This window comes from Petromyzon marinus, chromosome 14 (assembly GCF_048934315.1).
Source record: "Petromyzon marinus isolate PM22_M1 ecotype Great Lakes invasive population chromosome 14, UKy_Petmar_22M1.pri1.0, whole genome shotgun sequence".
Classification (NCBI taxonomy): Eukaryota; Metazoa; Chordata; class Hyperoartia; order Petromyzontiformes; family Petromyzontidae; genus Petromyzon; species Petromyzon marinus.
In genome coordinates this window covers 14,344,408-14,366,076 of record NC_133680.1, presented here as the reverse complement: position 1 = coordinate 14,366,076, position 21,669 = coordinate 14,344,408, and the positions used below count along the sequence as shown (strand labels likewise).

The following is a 21,669-nucleotide window of genomic DNA, read 5'->3' as shown; positions in this document are numbered from 1 at the left end:
CACGCGCGAGAGGGTACAGTGTCACGCGCGAGAGGGTACAGTGTCACGCGCGAGAGGGTACAGTGTCACGCGCGAGAGGGTACAGTGTCACGCGCGAGAGGGTACAGTGTCACGCGCGAGAGGGTACAGTGTCACGCGCGAGAGGGTACAGTGTCACGCGCGAGAGGGTACAGTGCGGGCGAGAGGGTACAGTGTCACGCGCGAGAGGGTACAGTGTCACGCGCGAGAGGGTACAGTGTCACGCGCGAGAGGGTACAGTGTCACGCGCGAGAGGGTACAGTGTCACGCGCGAGAGGGTACAGTGTCACGCGCGAGAGGGTACAGTGTCACGCGCGAGAGGGTACAGTGTCACGCGCGAGAGGGTACAGTGTCACGCGCGAGAGGGTGCAGTGTCACGCGCGAGAGGGTGCAGTGTCACGCGCGAGAGGGTGCAGTGTCACGCGCGAGAGGGTGCAGTGTCACGCGCGAGAGGGTGCAGTGTCACGCGCGAGAGGGTGCAGTGTCACGCGCGAGAGGGTACAGTGTCACGCGCGAGAGGGTACAGTGTCACGCGCGAGAGGGTACAGTGTCACGCGCGAGAGGGTACAGTGTCACGCGCGAGAGGGTACAGTGTCGCGCGAGAGGGTACAGTGTCAGTGTCACGCGCGAGGTGCACGTGAGTGAGAGGCCGTGCCATGAAGCTGGGCCCGGCGCACTCGCTGGGCTCGTCACGGCGCCGCACGCGGGACGCGCTGGGGGTGCGCGGAGCCGGGGACCCCGGGGGGGGCCCCTCTCCGCCCCCCCCCGCCAGCTTCTCGGCGCTGCTGCTGTCGGGCCGCGTGCTCGCGGGGCTCAGCGCCGCGGGGTTCAGCGCCCCCTCGCCCATCCAGCTCAAGGCCATCCCCTTGGCGCGCTGCGGACTCGGTACAACACACACGGGGGGGGGGGGCACGGGGGGGGCACGGAGGGGGGGCACGGAGGGGGGGGGCACGGAGGGGGGGCATAGTGGTGGGCACACACTCAGAATCTTTATTTAGACTAGAGGAGGAATCCGATGAGCTATGAAGCTCTTTTCACACGTGTCCAGTTTGGGCACCCTCGGCAATTTACAACAGCAAACAATACAAAATGTGGTCCCCGTATGGTCGCCGTGTGTCCCCGTATGGTCGCCGTGTGCGAGTGACTTTGTCCTTGCGTGGCGGTGCAGACCTGGTGGTGCAGGCCAAGTCGGGCACAGGGAAGACATGCGTGTTCACCACCGTGGCCCTGGAGGCGCTCGTCTCCGAGAACCTTGCCGTGCAGGTGAGGGCAACGTGCCGAGTGTGCTGAGTGCAGCATGCTCGGTGTGCCGAGTGTGGTGAGTGCAGCATGCTCGGTGTGCAGAGTGTGGTGTGTGCAGCATGCTCGGTGTGCCGAGTGTGGTGTGTGCAGTCTGAGGCGTGTGCCGAGCGAGGCAGTGTGTGGTGAGTAGAAAGGTAGTGTGTGCTGTGTGGGGAGTAGTGAGGAGAGAGTATGTGGTGAGTGGGGGTGAGAAAGGCAGTGTGTGGTGAGGAGACAGCAGTGAGTGGTGAAATTTTCACCAGTGGTGGAAATTTTCACCACTGGTTCAGGTGGTGGCAGGGAGTGCAATGCTTGGCCTCGTGGCTTCACTGCAGAATCGTTGTGGTTGTTGTGCTGTTGCCTGTTCACTGCAGTGACCGGTGAGTGCGTGACCGGTGAGTAAATGAGCGATGGGCACACGACCCCGTGACCCTTGCACCGCACCCTCTCACCGGTGCCGCCGCCGTGCTCGCACGCCGCAGGTGTTGGTGCTGGCGCCGACGCGCGAGATCGCGGTGCAGATCCACTCGGTGATGCTGGCCATCGGCGCGCACGTCGAGGGCCTGCAGTGCCACGTGTTCATCGGCGGCACGCCGCTCTCCCTCGACCAGCAGCGCCTTCGCAAGTGCCACATCGCCATCGGCTCTCCCGGTGTGTGCTGCGCGCGTGGTGACGTGAGTGCCATGGCGACGAGGCTGGTAGTTGTAATCGCCGGCGAAATGTCACGGGTACTCGAAATGTAAATGTTGTGGGTTTACTCTCCACCTGTGTGCTGAAGTAGTGACTAATTGGCATGCTTTGATTACGTGACAAACCTTACTAATTGGCTGTGTCAGGTGGTGGCGGGTTTAACGACACGCGATCTAACCCCCAAAAAAACCCCATTATGGATAATATCGATCGCGAAAACCTCCTACGTGTTAAACTGCTGATGTTTAGTGATGACGCGTGTTCTTTTGCAGTCATTGTGGGCACGGGCACGTGTATGCGCGGTCCTGTAGTTTTGGGGCATGTGCATGCGGCGTGCAGGCCGAGTCAAACAGTTGATAGAGCTGGGCCACCTCTCTGTGGGTGCGGTGCGTCTCTTCGTGCTGGACGAGGCCGACAAGCTGCTGGAGCAGGGCAGCTTCCAGGAGCAGATCAAGTGAGCACGGGGGGTTCGCCATTCAGCTAGTTGCTGGGGGGTTCGCTGTTCGAGTCTGGTGGGCCGCCCTCGTGAATGTTGTTGGGCGCGTTTGCCGTGAAACGCGAGGCGCCATCTGCTTGCCTGGAGGGGGACATGGTCGAGAGGTCCCGTGAGTCGGTCATTGTGTGCTGGTTCCACGGTCCAAATTTGACAACTCACCACATGACTTAATTGATAAATGGCGATCGTCGCTCCCCCGACTTGGAAGACTTGGCAGGACCCTCCTGAAAAAGAGTTTTGAGGGTCAGTGAGGCTTTCCTGAGTAACCGAGCGGAATTACAATACTACTACTACAATATACTGTACGATATAAGAACCACAGTATTCATGTCTTCCGCCTTGCACAATATCGTTACACGCGAATCCCGATTGCCCGCCTGGTGAAGTGACCGGTGTCTGCGCCCCACCCCCTCCCCCCGGTAGCTGGATCTACTCGAGCCTGCCGGCGAACAAGCAGGTGCTGGCGCTGTCAGCCACCTACCCCGAGTCGCTGGCATCACACCTCACCCACTACATGCGCGAGCCGACCTATGTGCGCCTCAACCCCAGCGACATGGCCCTGCTCGGTGAGCAGATCCTCCCGCTCACTCACTCACAGGAGCAGCATCCCTCCCACGCCTGGTGTGTTGTGCTCACAGAGAGCTGTGCTCACTCCAAGAGCCTCACTCATAGACCCTCACTCTCCTCTCAAGAGAGCCTCACTCTCCTCTCAAGAGAGCCTCACTCACTCGGAGAGCCTTACTCGGAGAGCCTTACTTGGCAGCATTGGTTTAAATACAAGCAATACTCTGGATCAGTTTCGACTCAAGTATTTATTGCATTGAAGCAATGCAGATGATGAGATGGACTCGCAGAAGGCCGTGCGGCTGATGGATTGTGTAAAAAAATGCATACATTTGTTTAAATGGAGAAACGAATGTTTATGGAAAGGGGGCACCATTTATTATGTTCTTGAAACTAAAACTTTAAAAATATATATACTTTACCAGCCACAAATGATTTTATTTTACCTGCCACAAATGATAGTTCAATGAAGTGGCTTATGTGGAAATTTATAGCAGCCAAATACTCTAAACGCATGTTTCTGGAGGGAAAAACCGGAGAACTCGGAGAAAAATCCAGGGGACCATGGGGAGAACATGCAAACTCCAAATATTAAGCAGGCGTCAGGGTCGGGATCGAACCCAGGGCCTTCTGCATACCAGGCGAAATAGTTAACATCTCGCCACTGTGGCGCCAAAATTTTTACGACAGCGCATGGTGGCTTGTGGTGTGCACCAGGTAGCACGTGAACACGATCGGTGTCCTGTACCCCTGTCACCACACAGGGTTGAAACAGTTCTACAAGGTCGTGCCATGCCATCCCATCTCACACCACATCCTGCGTGATAAGACCCAGGAGCTGCTGCAGCTCTTGTCACGGATTCCCTTCAACCAGGCGCTGGTTTTCTCCAATATGCACAGCAGGTAGCGCGCACACACGCACATACCGCATACACACATACACCACACGCTACAACACACACCACAAAGTACGCACACTGCACAGTACACACACCATATACACACACACCACATATACACACACACACCGCATACACACTGCATACACACCACACACACTACATACACATACCACACACATGCCACATACATCCACACGCACACACAGCACATACACACGCACCACACAGGACACACACCACACACACCACACACACACGACACGTACCATATACCCCACAGACACACCATGGTAACGTGACTAATCATCACCTTGAGCCAGTGTGTTTTTGGTGTTTTTTGTGTGTGCATGTGGTGTATGTGTGTGCATGTGGTATATGTGTGTGTATGTGTGTGCGTGTGGTGTGCTGAGAAAGGTCCTCGCAAGGATTATTCAACATCGCCTTGCTAGGCATGCTGAGGAGAGGCTTTCGGAGCCCCAATGCGGTTTCAGGAAAGGGCGGTCCTGCACAGATGCCATATTTTCTATCTGTCTGCTACAGCAGAGGTGTAGGGAATTCCAACAAGACCTACATCTCTGCTTCATTGACCTGGTCAAGGCCTATGATACCATCAGTAGGCCTGGTCTCTGGGTTGTTCTTCGTGCTTTCGGAGTCCCTGACCCTCTACTCATGCTCATTAAGGACCTTCATGATGGTGAGCAGGCCCGGGTAAAACTACGTGGCCGGGAGTCTGCCATTCTCTGTACACCTTGGGGTGCGACAAGGATGTCCTCTGGCTCCAACATTATCTATTTCGACCACGTAGTTCGTGAAGCCTTCAGTAGCTGTAGCGAAGGAATTTTCATCTGGTACAGATACAATGAGAGGCTGATCGATGCCCGGGTGCGGTCAAGGGATGGCTCCTTATTGGTCAACCACATTATGTATGCCGACGACCTGGTAATTGCAGCTCACTCAGAGGAGGAGTTGGAGGCGCTGCTGCTGAAACTGGACTGTGCCACTAAGAGGTTGGGCCTTACTATCAGCCCCACCAAAATGAAGCACCTGCCTGGGTATTTTGTACCATCGGGCACTCCACCCCCACAACTCCCAATCGGTGATGGGGCAGTTGTGGAGAGAGTGGAGAGTTTCCCATACCTGGGCAGTGTGCTCATGACCGGTTCCGGTTTAACAGCAGAGGTCTCACTCTGAATCAGTCGAGCGGCATTATCTTTCCATAAGTTGCGTAACGCTGTGTGGAAGCTACCTGGTCTGTCGCTCCGCACGAAGCTTCGGGTCTGCTCGGCCACAGTTATTTCCCCCCTTCTCTACGCTTGCGAAACGTGGAACCCCCTAATGGAACATCTTCGCCGGTTAGGAACATTTAGGCTGGCCTTCCTATGATCAGTCCTGGGTTTAACCAGGCTGGATTGTATGAGGAGCTCACAAATCCTCGAAAGATCTGGACAAAGTCCCATCGGTGAGCACCTCCGGCAGGCAAGGCTGCATTGGCTGGGCCATGTAGCCCGCATGCCCAATCACTGCATGCCCAAACAGCTTTTGTTTGGCCGGATCGAGGGGGCTAAACGGGCACGGCACGGGCTAGAGAAGAGATGGAGTGACGTGGTACAGGAGGATGTGGAGCTGAGTGCTTGCCGATGACTGGTACCAGTGGTGTCAAGATCGGCCTCTGTGGAGGAGGCTCGTGAAGGACGCTACTGGGCAGTTGGAGGCAGTCGCCCTCCAAAAAGAACAGAGGGCGGAGGAGCGACGCTCACAACAACGAAGGGAGCGCCGGGTGGCTAAAGCACAGAAAGTTGGCACAGTAGGGGGCACAGGTTGTGCATCAGCCGGTCATCTCAGTCATCTCAGTCAGTCGACCTGTGGCACCTGGGTCTGCCCCGTGACCTGCCAGCGGGCGTTCGACATGTCACGTGGCCTCAAGGTGCACATGGCCTGGCACAAGCATCGTGGTGACGTCATCGCCACTTAGTGGCGAATGGCAGTTGTTGTTGTGTGTGGAGCGGTAGTGTAGCGGTTAGTGCGCTGCGCTATGAACCCGGAGAGCCGGGTTCAATTCCCAGTAACGATTATCTGAACCGGTCCTGGGCCTCCCCTAGGTCGACTCAGCCTCAAATGAGTACCTGGTGCGGTGTGTAAACATCACCACTGGGGAGACAAAGGTGGTCGGGCGTGGTGCTGACCCACCCCCTCGTGTACCATTCTGGCCTTCATAGGTGCTCGCTAACAGCACTTGCTCCTACAGTTTGTTAAGGCTATACGGGGGATCTTTGTCTTTTTTAATGGTGTGTGTGCGTGTGTCGTGTGCAGGGCACAGCACCTGGCGGACTCGCTCTCGGCGCGTGGCTTCCCAGCTGCATGCATCTCTGGTAAACACGCAGCATACGCACACGCAGCACACGCACGCTCTAGGAGGTGCTGCTGCTGGTGCTGCTGGTGCCAGTGTGGGTTATTGTGGGAAGCGGTAGTGTAGCAGTAGACCCAAGTTCGATTCCTGCTCACGCCCAAAACAAGTGACGATTGTTTGAACCGGTCATGGGCCTCCCCTAGGTCGACTCAGCCTCAAATAAGTACCTGGTGTGGTGTGTAAACATTACCGCTAGAGAGACAAAGGCGGCCAGGCGTGGTGTTGGCCACCTTCATAGGTGGTCGCTAACAGTACCTGCCCCAACATTCTGTTCAGGCTATACAGTGCATCTTTGTCTTTGGTGCAGGTTATTGCTTTCTTATTGATGACCTTTGCAGCTCAATGTTTTACTCGTCAGTGGTAATTGTTATCGTCCAGACAACGTGGCACTGGCACCCGAGTTGGGTATCGAACCCAGACTAATCTAAGTCCACACAGTGGGATTCTGTAAGAGTAGACGTAGATCCACCTGTTGAGATCTGGTATTGAATGTACAATGGCTGTAGAATCTAATGAGGGGGTTCTGGTGGGGTTTGGTGGTGTGAACAGTCACCCTCGGTTCATCTCTGGTGGACTTTGTGGGCACCCTGTGGCTGTGTTACTTGCTGTGAGCACTGAGGTGAAGATGTCCGAATAGCAGCATCACTGAGAATTCTCAGACTGGCTTTACCACATCATTCACTCGAGCGCAGAACCAGTTCCACTTGTGTTTGTGTAAAGCGGTCGGCCCTGCCTGGAGGCTTCGTGTATTTATTGGGGTCGGTGTGGTGTCCGTTGGGTCCGTTAGCAATCGCACCCCACAAGCCCTCCTCTTGTTCACAGAGGCGTCGGCATTGGCCGTGTTTGTCAGGGTGCAGCAGCCGCCGTACACCTCGAGGTATCTGCAATTTGACAACGTTGTGGTGAGATGTTAACTACCTCACCTGATATGCAGGTGATCGTGGGTTCGATCGCGACCCTGACGCCTTTTTATTTGGAGTTTTTTGTTCTCCCCGTGGTCGCTTGGATTTTTCTGCGAGTCCTCCTGTTTTTCCCTCCACATTTAAAATCAACATGCCTTGTAGAGTATTTGGCTGCAATACATATCCACACGGTCAGCCACTTCGTTGAACTTTCATTTGTGGCCAGGTTGCTTCTGAAAAAGTGCTATGTAGCTCAGGTGGGCCTTAACTGTTATATAAGAAATAGTTTTTTTTTTAAGCACAGCTAATGTACACAATTACTTGTCGGCCTACAGTACTACGGATTACAGTCACTTCTTCACACGGAGTGGATTTTCTCAGCCAAGTTTATCATTTATAATAGATTTGGGGTTAGGCCAGACTAAGATCTGGCCAATTTTTTGTTGTCAGGAAACCCTCCACCACCTGACACAGCCAGGTGGTGGAGGGTGAAATTTTGCTTTAAAGCTTTCGTGACTGCAGGGATTCATATTCTTGGTTCTTTCGGTAAAGTCATGTAGAAGGGACCAGGAATATGTCACGCGGTGTTCAAGCGTTTAACAACGCGCTAATTATGATCATTTCAGCGCGCTCACCAGCGAGTTGAACGGTTCTCACAGCCAAGCTTGGCAACTAGATACACATAGTTTAATTTGAAACTGCATCAAGCGTCATCAGGTCATTAAAACCAGGCAGTCAGAATAACCGTGTCATCCGGCCTGGCATAGTCGTTGGATGAATCGGGGTGTGAGGATCGTTGTTCAACTCACCGGTGAGTGAGCTGAAACGATCATCATATGGCGCGTCGTCTAACGTACCTAAACCTGACATTTTATTCCTTTGGCTACGTGGAGGGTTTCAAGACCAAAAAAAAAAAGAGTGGCTGATAATTCCCGCTGTGCGCGATCGCTTGTGACTCGATGCGGTGGCGATGAAGCCCGCGATTCCGTCTGTCTCCTTGCTGCAGGGGGCATGACCCAAAGCCAACGCCTTGACGCCATGTCCAAGCTGAAGCACTTCCAGTGCCGCGTCCTCATCTCCACTGACCTGGTAATGACGACAACATCGACGACAATCTTAGCTTATTTACATTTATATGGCACCTTACAAAAATTAGAAAATTGTACATAAGATGATAGCGGTTGAAAAAAATAGTCGGGGTTATTAAACGTGGTGCTATAGTTATGGTTACAGGAGAACAGATGGGATAGCTTAAGGAGGGGTAGTGAGTGGGGCTGGGGTAGTGATAGGGGTAGTGAATGGGGTGGTCATAGGGGTAGGCCTGCACGTAGCTGGGGGGAGGGAGGCAGGGAGGAGCAGTAGCAGGATTAGCTAGGGGAGAATGGAAACAGGTTGGTGAATATAATGAGCCAGATTCATAGCACGTGCATATCTAGATTAGAAGTTTTCGTGACTGCAGGGATCCATACTCTTTGGTTCTTTCGGTAAAGTCACGTAGATATAAAATAAATTAAATCCCGACGTTTCGGGCGCAACACAATTGCCCATAATCAGGTGGAATAACCACAGCAATAATTCACATAATTCACACAGCGAGTCGCCAACACGATTCAGAGGCGCGGGCCAAAGCCCAGCTGTTACTTGAGTGCCTGCTGCCCAGGTGCGTGCCTCTCGAAGGCTGCAGTGGACCGCTCGCTCGCTGGGTTCATCGGCAGGCAGGAAGTTCCACACACGCGGAGCGGGGCCAGGAGGAGAGCGAGCGGTGTTTAGCGGTTGTGCTGTTTCACCTAGAAGCGCATTATCATTGGTGCCCAGGTGTACGCAGCACAATGCAGGGCGTCCATTGCTCAACTGGCTTTTGATGCGTGCGTGCGTGTGTGTGAGATGTAGTCGCAATACAGCACTCATTGGAGCCTTTACCACTGCCGCGCAGCTCTGAAAATCTTTGCTTTTACCCCCTTCCGTACCAATGGCAGATTGTATGTATTTTGAACTTCTCTCAAATCATATGTAGCCAACCGTGCTAATCGTACGGGGAAATGCACTTGGAATGCATTCAGACAAGTTCAAACAACCAAGTCTTACTTGGCCTGAAGAAGCCTGCAGCATATCAGGCGATTCTAATGCCAAATGAGGATTCGTGAACCGGACTGCTGCTACTGCTGGTATTGTCGTGAGTGCTGATGCTGTGCACTCTTCAGTTTTATCTGTGAAAGGTTTGTTGTAGGTTGGGTTATTTTATGTAAAGCGCAGTGAGGCCTTGTGGCACTGTGTAAAATTAAGTTTCAGTGTTGTGATAACACCGCAGGACTTGGTAGAGTCCAGAGCAGTAATTCAATTAAACAATGCCGCCAAAAACAATCAGAATCTTCATCTAGACTGGAGGAAACCGATGAGCAATGAAGCTTTTTTTAACAGATGTCCAGTCGAGGCATATTGAATCCACACAGATATTGCTGGTGTGAACGTGTCAATACATCCAAATGCTGTGGCATCTGCGTGGACTCAACCTTACATTACTAAATAACAATCATCGTTCATCGCCATCCCTTCATGACTGCCCTCAGTCCATATCTATCCTACGCAGGAACCGATCGTCAGGACGGCCAGGTTGGCTGAGAGTCTTGTTGTGAATCTTCGGCTTTTTCCTTTGGGTGGCGTTGATTTTGGTTGACGACCGGGAACCGGGGAGCGTTTCCCCGACAGCCGTAATGTTGCGCGGCAGACAGGGGCGCTGCCACACCTGCCACAGCTGTTCCGTCGTCTTCGCAGATGGCGCGCGGCATCGACGCCGAGAAGGTGAACCTCGTCATCAACTTGGACGTGCCCGATGACTGGGAGACCTACATGCACCGCGTGGGGCGCGCCGGACGCTTCGGTAAGTTAGGCGCTCACCAGGGGGGAGGCGTCGTTGTCGGGTGCGCAGGCGGTGCAACTGCTCCGAGACCCATGGGGCCCCTGGAGGGGCCCAGGCGCTGGGCTAAGAACAAGAGGGGGGTGGGCATTCCATCTACACCGTACCAGTGTGATGTTGGTAGAAGTATTCGAGTGAACTGTGGTGTGTGTGTGATACAGGCATCTGTGGGATCGTTTGGAGAGGGACTCGAGTGAGCTGTGTGTATGTGACGGGTGCGAGAGACTGGTAACCCCTCCACCTTAAATTAATTACCACTAAATCACAAAAAAAATATCCAACTAAGCTTGTGCCAGAGGCCCCGGGTGGACAGGCGTCTATGACGTCTCCTGGCCAAACCCCATTTGGCGGAGCCAAGAGATTGAATCCTTACTCTCGGGGTTCCTCCAGAAACAGCAAAAAGCTACTGCAGGTGGCCATGTGGAATGTTCAAATGCTCACTGCGGAGGAGAAGCTGCAACTACTCTGTTGGGAGCTGGACCGGTACCGCCTGGATCTCTGCCGTATTCAGGAGGTTCGGAGGACCGGCTCTGGCTCCTTACACCATGAGGGGTGGACAGTCCTCTACTCGGGGCAGGAGACAACCAACAGGGAGTGGCTCTTCTGCACAAAAGAATGAAGGGGGCGTGGGAGCGTGGCGGTGAGGTGTGGGAAGCTGTAAGCCCCAGGCTACTTTGGGCTCGCCTTCCCATCAACCGGAGGCGAGGAGTGGTGGTCGTGGTTACTTATGCCCCCACCGAAGACGAACATCCGTGGAGGGATGCAGGCAAAGCCGATGAGTCAGATGCCTTCTATTACCTCCTGTCACAGGTGCTGGTTAAAGTGGCACCTCGGGATAGAGTCATCATGTTGGGTGACTTCAATGCCTGAGTTGGTCATGATGCTGGCACCTGGTCTGGAGTGATTGGAGGACATGGGCCAGATCAGCTCAATAACAACGGTAGGAGGCTGCTAGATTTTTGTGCAGCCCATGGGCTTGTAATTACCAACACGCTGTTCCGGCATCGGCGCATCCACACAACATCATGGATGCACACCGGATCCAAGCAAGAACATCTGCTGGACTAAATAGTGATGAAACAGCGGATGCGGGCCCATGTTCTTGACACCAGGACCTACTGTGGAGCTGATCTGCCCACTAACCATTGACTTGTCATCTGTAAGATGCACCTGCCATTCTTCTACTCCGGTGTTGGGTGGACACCCAGGACCCCATTCAAACCCATAGTGTCCTGGTCTCAGCGAGGTGATGAAAGTTGCTAGCGAGAATTTCATCATCGCTTGCAGCTGGGGTTGGCATCGTCCCCCACTCCTCCTGATGCCGAGGGGAAATGGCCGAGGTTTAGGACTGTGGCTTATGCAGCTGCAATGGATGGGTTGGGTACACGGTTCAGACCTCTCCAGAGACCTTGACTGACAGAGGAGGTGTTCAGGTTGGTTGAGAAAAAGTGACAGGCCCACTCTCATCATCTACAGGATCCTACATCAGAGAATGAGGCTTACCGCAGACTTCACTCGGAGGTTCGGAGAGCCGTGAGGTGCTGCAAGGATGGATGGTGGTCGCGGGTTGCTGAGGAGATGGAATCTGCCTAAGTGGGCTGAAATCACTGTTTAATTCCATCAAAAAAGTAACTTGCAGCGCCACACCTATCACCATCATTAGGAGATAGAACGATGATCCAATTTCCGACCCCCAGGAACAGGTTTGCAGATTTGCTGAGCATTTCTGAGGTCTTGGGGGAGGGGAAATCCATCAGCTGTGAAAACATCTTTGGGCAAAGTGGGGGACTGAACCTGCTGAGGCTACGGTGCCTCAAATATTAGAAGAAGTTGTCAAGCCCTGTGAGTGGTTGGCTGAGGTGCCATCTGTTGAGGAAGTATGAAGGCGATCCTTAAGTCTGAGACCAGGAAAGGCACTGGGCAGAGATGATCTCCCAAGCGGAATGCTCAGGGAGGGTGGCGTTTGTGCACAGACTGCCCTATATGACATCATAACAGTCTGGACCACTGGATGGGTTCCGCAGGATTGGAAGGATGCCCTGGTGGTCCCCCTCTTTAAGAAGGGGGACCGTACAGACTGTAACAATTACAGGGGCATCTCACTCCTCAGTGTGCCGGGAAAGGTCCTGGCAAGGATTATTCAACATCGCCTTTCCAGGCACGCTGAGGAGAGGCTTGCAGAGCCCCATTGTGGTTTCAGGAAAGGGCGGTCCTGCACGGATGGAATATTTTCTGTCCATCTGCTACAGCAGAGGTGTAGGGAATTCCAACAAGACCTATATCTCTGCTTTATTGACCTGGTCAAGACCTATCATACCATCAGTAGGCAAGAGTTCTGGGTTATTCTTCGTGCTTTTGGAGTCCCTGACTCTCTGCTCACAATCATTAAGGACCTTTATGATAATGAGCAGGTAAAACTACGTGGCCGGGAATTGGAGCCATTCCCTATTCACCTTGGAGTGCTCCTACATTATTTAACATCTATTTCAACCACGTAGTTCGTGAAGCCTTCGATTGCTGTACCGGAGGAATTTCCATCTGGCACAGATACAATGGGAGGCTAATCGATGCCGGGGTGCGGTCAAGGGATGGCTCCCTATTGGTCAACCATGTTACGTATGCCAATGATCTGGTAATTGCTGCTCAATCAGAGGAGGAGTTGGAGGCATTGCTGCTGAAACCTGGAGTGTGGCACTAAGAGGTGGGCCTTACCATCAGGACCACCAAAACCAAGCACCTGCCTGGGTATTTTGTGCCATCAGACACTCCACCCCCACAACTCCCAATTGGTCATGGGGCAATTGTGGAGAGAATGGAGAGTTTCCCATACCTGGTCAGTGTGCTCATGACCGGCTCCGGTTTGACAGCAGAGGTCTCACTCTGAATCAGTCGAGCGGTATTATCTTTTAATCGGTTGTGTAACGCTACCTGATCTGTCGCTACACACGAAGCATAAGGTCTTCTCGGCTACAGGCATGCCCTCCCCTGTCTACCCTTGCGAAAAGTGGACCCCTAATGGAACATTTAGGCTGGCCTGCCTATGGTCCATTCTTGGTTTAACCAGGCTAGATTGTGTAAGGAGCTCACAAATCCTTGAAAGATCTGGACAAAGTCCCATCGGTGAGCTCTTCCGGCAGGCGAGGCTGCGTTGGCTGGGTCATGTAGCCCGCATGCCCAGCCACTACATGCCTAAACAGTTTTTGTCTGGCCGGATAGAGGGGGCTCAACGGGCGCAGCACAGGCTAGAGAAGAGATTGAGTGATGAGGTCCAATAGGATGTGGAGCTGAGTGGACTTGTTGATGACTGGTACCAGTGGTGTCAACATTGGCCTTGGTGGAGGAGGCTCGTGAAGGACGCTACTGGGCAGTTGGAAGCAGTCACCCTCCAGCAACAACGGAGGGCAGAGGAGTGACGCTCACAACAATGAGCAGAGCGCCGGGTGGCTAAAACACAGCAAGTTGGCACAGTTGGGGGCATCAGCCAGTCATCTGTCAGTCGACCCATGGCACCTGGGTCTGCCCCGTGACCTCCTGCCAGCAAGCGTTCGACATTTCACATGGCTTTAACATGCACATAGCCTGGCACAAGCGCCGTGGTGATGGTGTGTGATGCAGGCACCTGTGGGATCGTTGGGAGAGGGGATCGAGTGAGCTGTGTGTGTGATGTAGGCACGTGTGGGACCATTGGGAGAGGGGCTTGAGTGAGCTGTGTGTGTGATGCAGGCACATATGGGATCGTTGGTAGAGGATACTCGAGTGAGCTGTGTGTGTATGTGATACAGGTACGTATGGGGTGGTGGTGACGTACTGCAGCCAGGGCGAGGAGGAGAACCTGCTCATGAAGATCGCTGCAAAGTGCAACCTCCAGCTGCAGGCCCTGCCCGGTGCGTGCCTCCCGACAACAACCACCATTCACCACATAAGTGGGGGTGGCATCACGACGGCGCTTGTGCCACGCTGGGTACACGCACACACACACTAGCAAACGCGCGCCAGGCGCAGACCGACGTCGCCCCTCTTTATCGACACACGGCACCGACCTCCGACCCTAGCTTCAATTCCACGAGCTGTCACTGGCTGGTGCATCCATTTACACCGCTGTGTAAACCGGTGTCACTTCCGTAAACAGCCTGATCAGCAGTAGATTTCCGGTGTTTGCAGTCAGAGTAAACTTTAACGTGGCTTCGTGCGCCACTGGAGAAACAAGTTCCTTTCTTCCGATGAAGCCAATTGCAAGAAAGGAAACCTGCATCACATTCACCCGTTCCCGAGATGACTGCAAGTTGGGGGGTGGGGTCCCGATAACCGCCGAATCTCGGAACGCGTAAGCGGTTAGCATTAGTTTTATTCAGAGAGGCATAACGCTGCTGTTTTTAAAAGACATTGCACTCACCGCAGAGAACCATAGCGACACGACCGCACCCTGTGATAGCTGGTGCCAAACTGTGCCACACGCCCTCCCGCATGGCTTTGTGGGAGCATTGGTACTGATATAGATATTTTATTTAAGTTTTTCTTCCGGGTTTGTACTGATGATGTACACATATGTTATTGAATCATTACATTTGTATATGAATCATAATTACTTATGACCCAGGAAAGACTCTTTCAGGAGGGTCCTGCTACCCTGGGTTGTTTGGTCAACACCATTTACAGAACAGGGAGAGAACACGCACACTCCACACAGAAAGGCGGCTGAGTTAGGAATTGAACACAGGCTCCTTGTTGCTGTGAGGCTCCGGTGTTACCGCCGTGCCACCCGGCCGCCCGTCATTGTTTCCGATGGCTGAGTGTGTAACCAGCGCTCGTCCGTGCCGTTCTCCTAGAAACCATCTCGTCGGACTTCATGGCCGAGGCGTTCGCTGACCAGGAGGAGGACGCTCCCGGGGATCTTCCAGTGGCAGCCGTCGTGCAGCCCCCCGCGTGGCCCTCGTCGCGATCCTCCTTGGCGACGCACAAGGCGCGACCGCAAGTCCCGGCCCAACGGGTGCGGGTCGAGCACAGCGGGAAGGCCCCAGCTCGAAAGCAGCACAAGGGTGGGGCACCTAACCCGGCCGGGCCCTGGGAGGAAGACGAACCCGGCTGCAGGAGGGTTAGCGTAGGGGGTTCGAGTGAGGCAGCACGGCCGGCTCAGGCCGCGACCGAGGTTCGTGTGGCTGAGAACGGCGGCGGTGGTAGTGGTTGCCTGTCATGGCAGCCAGCCTCACTCCACCCGCTTCCTCCAAATCGGCTTCGAGAAGCCGGCAGCTCATCGGAGAGTATCTTACCGCAAGTTCCTCCCTTGGCTCTATTTAAACGGAGCTCCTCCACGCAGAGCAGAAATTTCGCAGAGGCGCTCGCCGACTACGAATACTTTCTGTGCCACGGCGTCGGCAAGCCCCCCGAGGCCGGAACGGCGGTCGGCGACGGTGGCGTGGGGGGGGCGGAGAAGCGGCCCACGTCCCGTGGGGAGAGTGACCCCCAGCAGTCGGACTCCTGTGAGCCCGCATGCGCCGGCGGGACGGAAGGCAGCGCCGCTCCTCGGTCGGCGGGCGGCAAAAGCGACGACGATGAGAAGAGCGTTGGCACTCACGTGAGGGGGCACAGTGAGAGAGAGGTGGAGCGGGAGGAGGAGCGGGAGGAGGAGAGCAGCGACGAGGAAATGGATGACGCGGACGAGGAGGAGGGCAGCACAGACACGATGGACAGTGAGGTGCGCGAGGCCAGTGGAGACGACGCAGCACCGAGCCAACGACACGACGACCCGCGGCTGGAACGCACTGCCGTGCGCGGGGAGGGAGCCGCTTCGGGAATCCGGGCCGAGCGAGCCGAGCGGAGGTTGGGCGCGGACGCGGCAGCGCGGGCGGGTGGCGCGACAGCCGGCAGAGCCGCCGGTGGGAGCCATTTAGACTACAACTCGTACTTCTTCCCAAAGAACGAGGCCAAGGGCAGGCCTCTGCCGTCCACTCCAAAGAGAGACGTGAAACGCGACGCTTTCCCGTCGAGCACCACGAGACCTGCGCTCAAACAAAAGGCCGCGGCTGAGCGAGACGCGGCGTCTGCCCAGCCGAGAACCAGAGAAGCGAGGCCCCGGGCGGCGGTGGGTTACCGGGCGGCGGCGGGGGCCGCTGACGGAGCTTGGCCGGCGGGGGCCACAGAGGGAGCGTGGCCGGCGGGGGATGACGCCGACCCTTATGGTCCATATGCAGCGTACGCGGCCGGCGGCGGGTGGAGCGCCTGGTACCGACACTACTGGCAGTGGTGGTACTATGCCAACGCCGTGTACACGAGGGAGCTCGTGAAGCGCTGTTAGCGGGCGCCTGCGATGGTGCATGCAGGGGGAGCGGTGTGGTGGTGTCGGGGGCCCAGCGGTTGCGCCTTCGCCGCCCGTCGTTCTTATCGTTGTTATTGTTTATCCAGGAAGGCCTCGCCAGGGCTGGCGACACTCTTATTTGAGGAGGGTCCTGCCGAGTTGTCGCAGTAGGGGGGCGATTCTGCTGCTGCTGCTGAGTGATCTCGATTGAGTGTTTGCAGCTAATTTTCACAATTGGGATGTTTTGGGCTGTTTATACTTTGTACGTTTATGTTTTTTTACCCTTAAATATGTGGCTTCTGCTTCATGTTGGACGTTAAAGATCCCCCGACGTCGATTGAAAGGAGTAAACTTTTGTTGCCGGTTTCACTGTGCAAAGTGGCCCGGGCCTTCAATTGGCCAGGTTTGCTTCTTACGGTTGAGAAAGAACTTCAACATACACGCGTACATTTGACAAATACCAACGCAGGTGAGTTGACTGGGATTGGTGTACATATCACGATCTTCGCCCACCCTCCACAGGCAGAATAAACTGCCGATTGCAGGCCACGTGTCCGAGTCGCCTCATGTTGCACAGGGACAGCTGCCGCTGGGGGTGCCCCTTTCAAATTTTTGAGATCTGTTGGGAGTCACTTATTGCGCAGGCACAAAGTGACGATTGTTTTCGTGAAGATGGGGCCTTGTCTCGTTCTAGGGGGAACGCAGTGAGAATGTTGACTGCGGTCCACCTACAGCACAACTACACAGCATAGCTACATCACACCTACACAGCATAGCTACAGCACACTTACAGCATAGCTACAGCATAGCTACAGCAAACCTACACAGCACACCTACAGCATAGCTGCAGGATACCTACACATCATAGCTACATCACAGCTACACAGCATAGCTGCATCACACCTACACAGCATAGCTACATCACAACTACACAGCACACCTACACAGTACACCTACAGCATAGCTACAGGATACCTACACAGCATAGCTACAGCACACTTACAGCATAGTTACATCACACCTACACAGCATAGCTACAGCACAACTATACAGCACAGCTACATCACACCTACACAGCACACCAGCATAGCTACAGCATAGCTACAGCACCCCTACACAGCATAGCTACAGCATAGCTACATCACACCTACACAGCACACCTACAGCATAGCTACAGGATACCTACACAGTATAGCTACAGCTCACCTACAGCACAGCTACAGCATAGCTACACAGCATAGCTACATCACAACTACACAGCATAGCTACTGCACACCTACACAGCATAGCTACAGCACACTTACAGCATAGCTACATCACACCTACACAGCACACCTATAGCATAGCTACAGGATACCTACACAATATAGCTACAGCTCACCTACAGCACAGCTACAGCATATCTACAGCTACACAGTATAGCTACAGCACAGCTACAGCACAGCTACAGCACACCTACAGCATAGCTACAGCACAGCTACAGCACACCTAAACAGCATAGCTACAGCACAGCTAAACAGCATAGCTACAGCACACCTAAACAGCATAGCTACAGCACCCCTACACAGCATAGCCTCAGCACACCTACACAGCATAGCCTCAGCACACCTACACAGCATAGCAACAGCACACCTTCACAGCATAGCAACAGCACAACTACAGCATAGCTACAGCACACCTACAGCACCCCTACACAGCATAGCTACAGCACACACAACATAGCTACAGCACACCTACACAGCATAGCTACAGCACTCCTACACAGCATAGCTACAGCACTCCTACACAGCATAGCTACAGCGCATACAGCCTAGCTACAGCACACCTACACAGCATAGCTACAGCACACCTACACAGCATAGCTACAGCACTCCTACACAGCATAGCTACAGCACACCTACACAGCATAGCTACAGCACACCTACACAGCATAGCTACAGCATAGCTACAGCACTCCTACACAGCCTAGCTACAGCACACCTACACAACATAGCTACAGCACACCTACACAGCCTAGCTACAGCAGAGGTGGGCGGAGGGGGGTCAGTGGGGTGATAGATGAAACCCTGCAAAGTTGTTTTTATTGACACGGTGTAAACGCGCGGAAAGTGTCGTGTACTTTGTTTTAATGTACACCATGACATTTCGGGACCATGTCCCTCTCTCCCTTGGAAAGTTTCTAGATCCGCCTCTGGAGTCACGGGGGTGGGGGATCTCGCTTTGCCTGGGTCTCATCAGCAGCCCCCGACGCTTAGAACCGCACGTTTTGCATCCGCACTCCTGCAGCTGCCCACACGTTCCCCACTCACGCACGACTTCTCTCGGCGCGACGTGGGCATCGCGAGGGTGGCTGGGAGCCCCCCGCGTACGAGGCAGAGCTCACCGGGTTGCGGTCCGCAGGGTGGTGGTTCATAAAGGACAAAAGAGATGGAGAGGCTCGTGCAGATGGTGTGTTGGGCAACATCTGTGTCTAAGATCTGTGAAGGAACTGAAATAAAGTGATTCGTCATTTAAACTTGCGCCGCATGCTGTTCACTCACGATATTCGGTGTTCACTCAGTATGCGCTCACAGTTTTCACTCGGTGTTCACTCGCTCTTGTAGACTGTAGACATAACGACTCGGAGGTTCGACGAGGAGCCACTGATGAGCAGCAGCAGCCATGCAATGAGCCACTGCCAACAATTGCCCAAGCTGTGGTCTTCCATCTATGAAGGTGTTATCGTCAATTAATTAGCGCTAACATGTGGGAGGAAACCAGAAAATCTGGAGAAAACTCACATGCACGAGGGGAAATAGACCTATGTGAGGGAAAGAGCTAAGCGTTGAGGTAAATGACCTGGAATTCTAGTAGATCCAAATTTATGTATGTGTAGTGGTAATGATGGAGACAGTCTTCTTTTGGAGGCAACACGTTTATTTAACAGTAACTATAACACGAGGTCCTTAGCACAAAGGGGTATGGGCCCCTCCACCCGATACCCTGGGGAGGAATAGCCTCCGGGCTAGCGTGTCCTATTCACTGGGACCACTTCCTCTATATATCAGCCCTCCGGATAGGGGGACCTCGGGGAGGCTAGCTGACCCGACCCAGCCAAGGTCCCCGGGTCCCGGCCACTGGCCCACTCAGTCCCGGCCCTTAGAAGGATGGCGAGTCGGGGGGGTTCCCAGGGTCCTATTCTAGGCTGGCTCTTCGGGTCTTCAGCTTGACGACGACTGGCAAACCCATTCAGGGGTCCGCCTTATATACAGCTCCCATGGTCACTCCGCCCCTGGCCACGCCTACTCTCTAGAACCTTCTGGAGGGACCTGGAATATTGCGTAATCCCCCAGCCCCCACTGGGGGCCTGGGGTGTGTACCTCCGATTCCCAACCACCCTCTCTGGGTTCCCTGGCCTAACGGCGTTACACGATACAGGCCGTACTCGCCATTGCCCCCTGTTGACCAATGACTGACGCTACACCAGGTGAGTAGTGGTAACCGCGTTTAACGCTAACAATACCCACTACATATGTACCGTGTGTAGCCAACCGTGCTAATCGGATGTTTGGGGGAAGGACAATCAACTAAACACAATAAACAATTCTAAAGAAATTAGTTTTCCATCTATATTTAAAAGTGCATAGCTCCATTAGCTTAATATCAAAAGGAAGATCGTTCCAGACGGCCACAGAAGCGCATCTGAAAGGGCGCGATGCAGTCAAGTCTTTGTTCGATGGCTGTCCAAAAGCCGCTGCTAGGATGACCGAAGTTAGCGTGATGGTTTATGCTCCTTGACATGATCAGCAAGGTATTGTGGTTCATTTGTGGCAAGGACTTCGTGTGTAATGAATGCGACCTCATAATGTATTCGTTCGGCAACCAGAAGCCAATGCAGCTTAGCGATCACGAGATTGACATGGTCAGATCTTGCATAACCCGTCACGACATGTGCCAGCTTGGTAATGTTTTTGCCAAACATCCCACAGAGGATTTCGATTTAAAGCTTTCGTGACTGCAATGATTCATCTTCTTTGGTTCTTTCGGTAAAGTCACGTAGAATGAGAATAAAATAATAAATTGATAAAATAAAATAACACAATAATAGTCTCACGACGTTTCGGCCACAACACAAGCGGCCTTCATCAGGTGAAGGGAGCGAGACTGTCTGGTAGGACAGTGCTCCCTTCAGACAGTCTCGCTCCCTTCACCTGATGAAGGCCGCTTGTGTTGTGGCCGAAACGTCGTGAGAATATTATTGTGTTATTTTATTTTATCAATTTATTATTTTATTCTCATTCTACGTGACTTTACCGAAAGAACCAAAGAAGATCCCACAGAGGAGTTGCAATAATTGAGCCTTGTCGATACTATACTACACGCCACTGTTGGCTATGTCACCACTCAATAGCGGTCGAATGTGTCGTAGAGTCCTGATATGAAATTTGCAGGACTGGACTAAATGGGTTTTGGGGGGGGGGTAGGAAAAAGTTGCACATGCCAGCTCCAGCCACCTGAGCGGGGGACACCGGGAATCCGGGGCACAGCGCCACCGGGGGCCGGTCTCAGCCCTTGGCTTCAGGAGAAATGCGCCCAGCCCGAGTGCAGCATTCCCAACAACTGAATGGCGACTGCCGTGTTTCGTGAGAAACCCTCGAGGAGGATTAAACAAGAAACCTTGCAGGAACAACCCTAAAAGTTGACAGGACAAGCCAGGGAGTTGGGGAATCCTGCTCAAGTGAGCAACAAGGTGGTAATCCACTCACTGTTGACTTCTCCATAGAGCGCCACACACATGATGTGGTTATCACATAATTCAGTGTTAAAAAAATATATTAAACCTATTTTTTTATTTAACCGGGTGTGGCCCACTGAGCTATATAGCGCTTTTTCAGAAGCGACCTGGCCACAAATGGTAGCTTAACGAAGTGGCTTATGTCGAAATTTCAAGCAGCCAAATACACTAAAATCATGTTTCTAAATACGTAAGGATAAACGGGAGGAAATCCACGTGGCTACGGGGAGAACATGCAAACTCTAACTATAGAGCAGGCATCAAGGTCTGGATCGAACCCATGACGTCCTGCATGCCTAGCGAAGGCGGTAACATCTCACGACCCTAGCGCCTGTTATTGGGCACATTAAGAAATTGGAACCGCTGAAGCGATGTCACCTCAAGTGGTAATGGCGAGAGCAACTTCTGGGCTCGAGGACTCAATGCAGA

At 53.7% G+C, this 21,669-nt stretch overlaps 1 protein-coding gene across 1 annotated transcript; it reads left to right on the top strand.

The window, feature by feature from the left end:
• The first annotated feature begins 504 nt into the window (after positions 1-504).
• On the top strand, positions 505-18,981 carry DDX20 (DEAD-box helicase 20). Its single transcript, XM_032954001.2, has 11 exons — positions 505-903; positions 1,187-1,281; positions 1,782-1,950; positions 2,329-2,443; positions 2,909-3,051; positions 3,814-3,952; positions 6,262-6,320; positions 8,267-8,349; positions 10,033-10,138; positions 13,957-14,058; positions 15,001-18,981. The coding sequence occupies exons 1-11, from the start codon at positions 675-677 to the stop codon at positions 16,464-16,466; spliced, it is 2,706 nt and encodes a 901-aa protein (XP_032809892.2). The 5' UTR covers positions 505-674; the 3' UTR covers positions 16,467-18,981.
• The last annotated feature ends 2,688 nt before the right edge of the window (positions 18,982-21,669 follow it).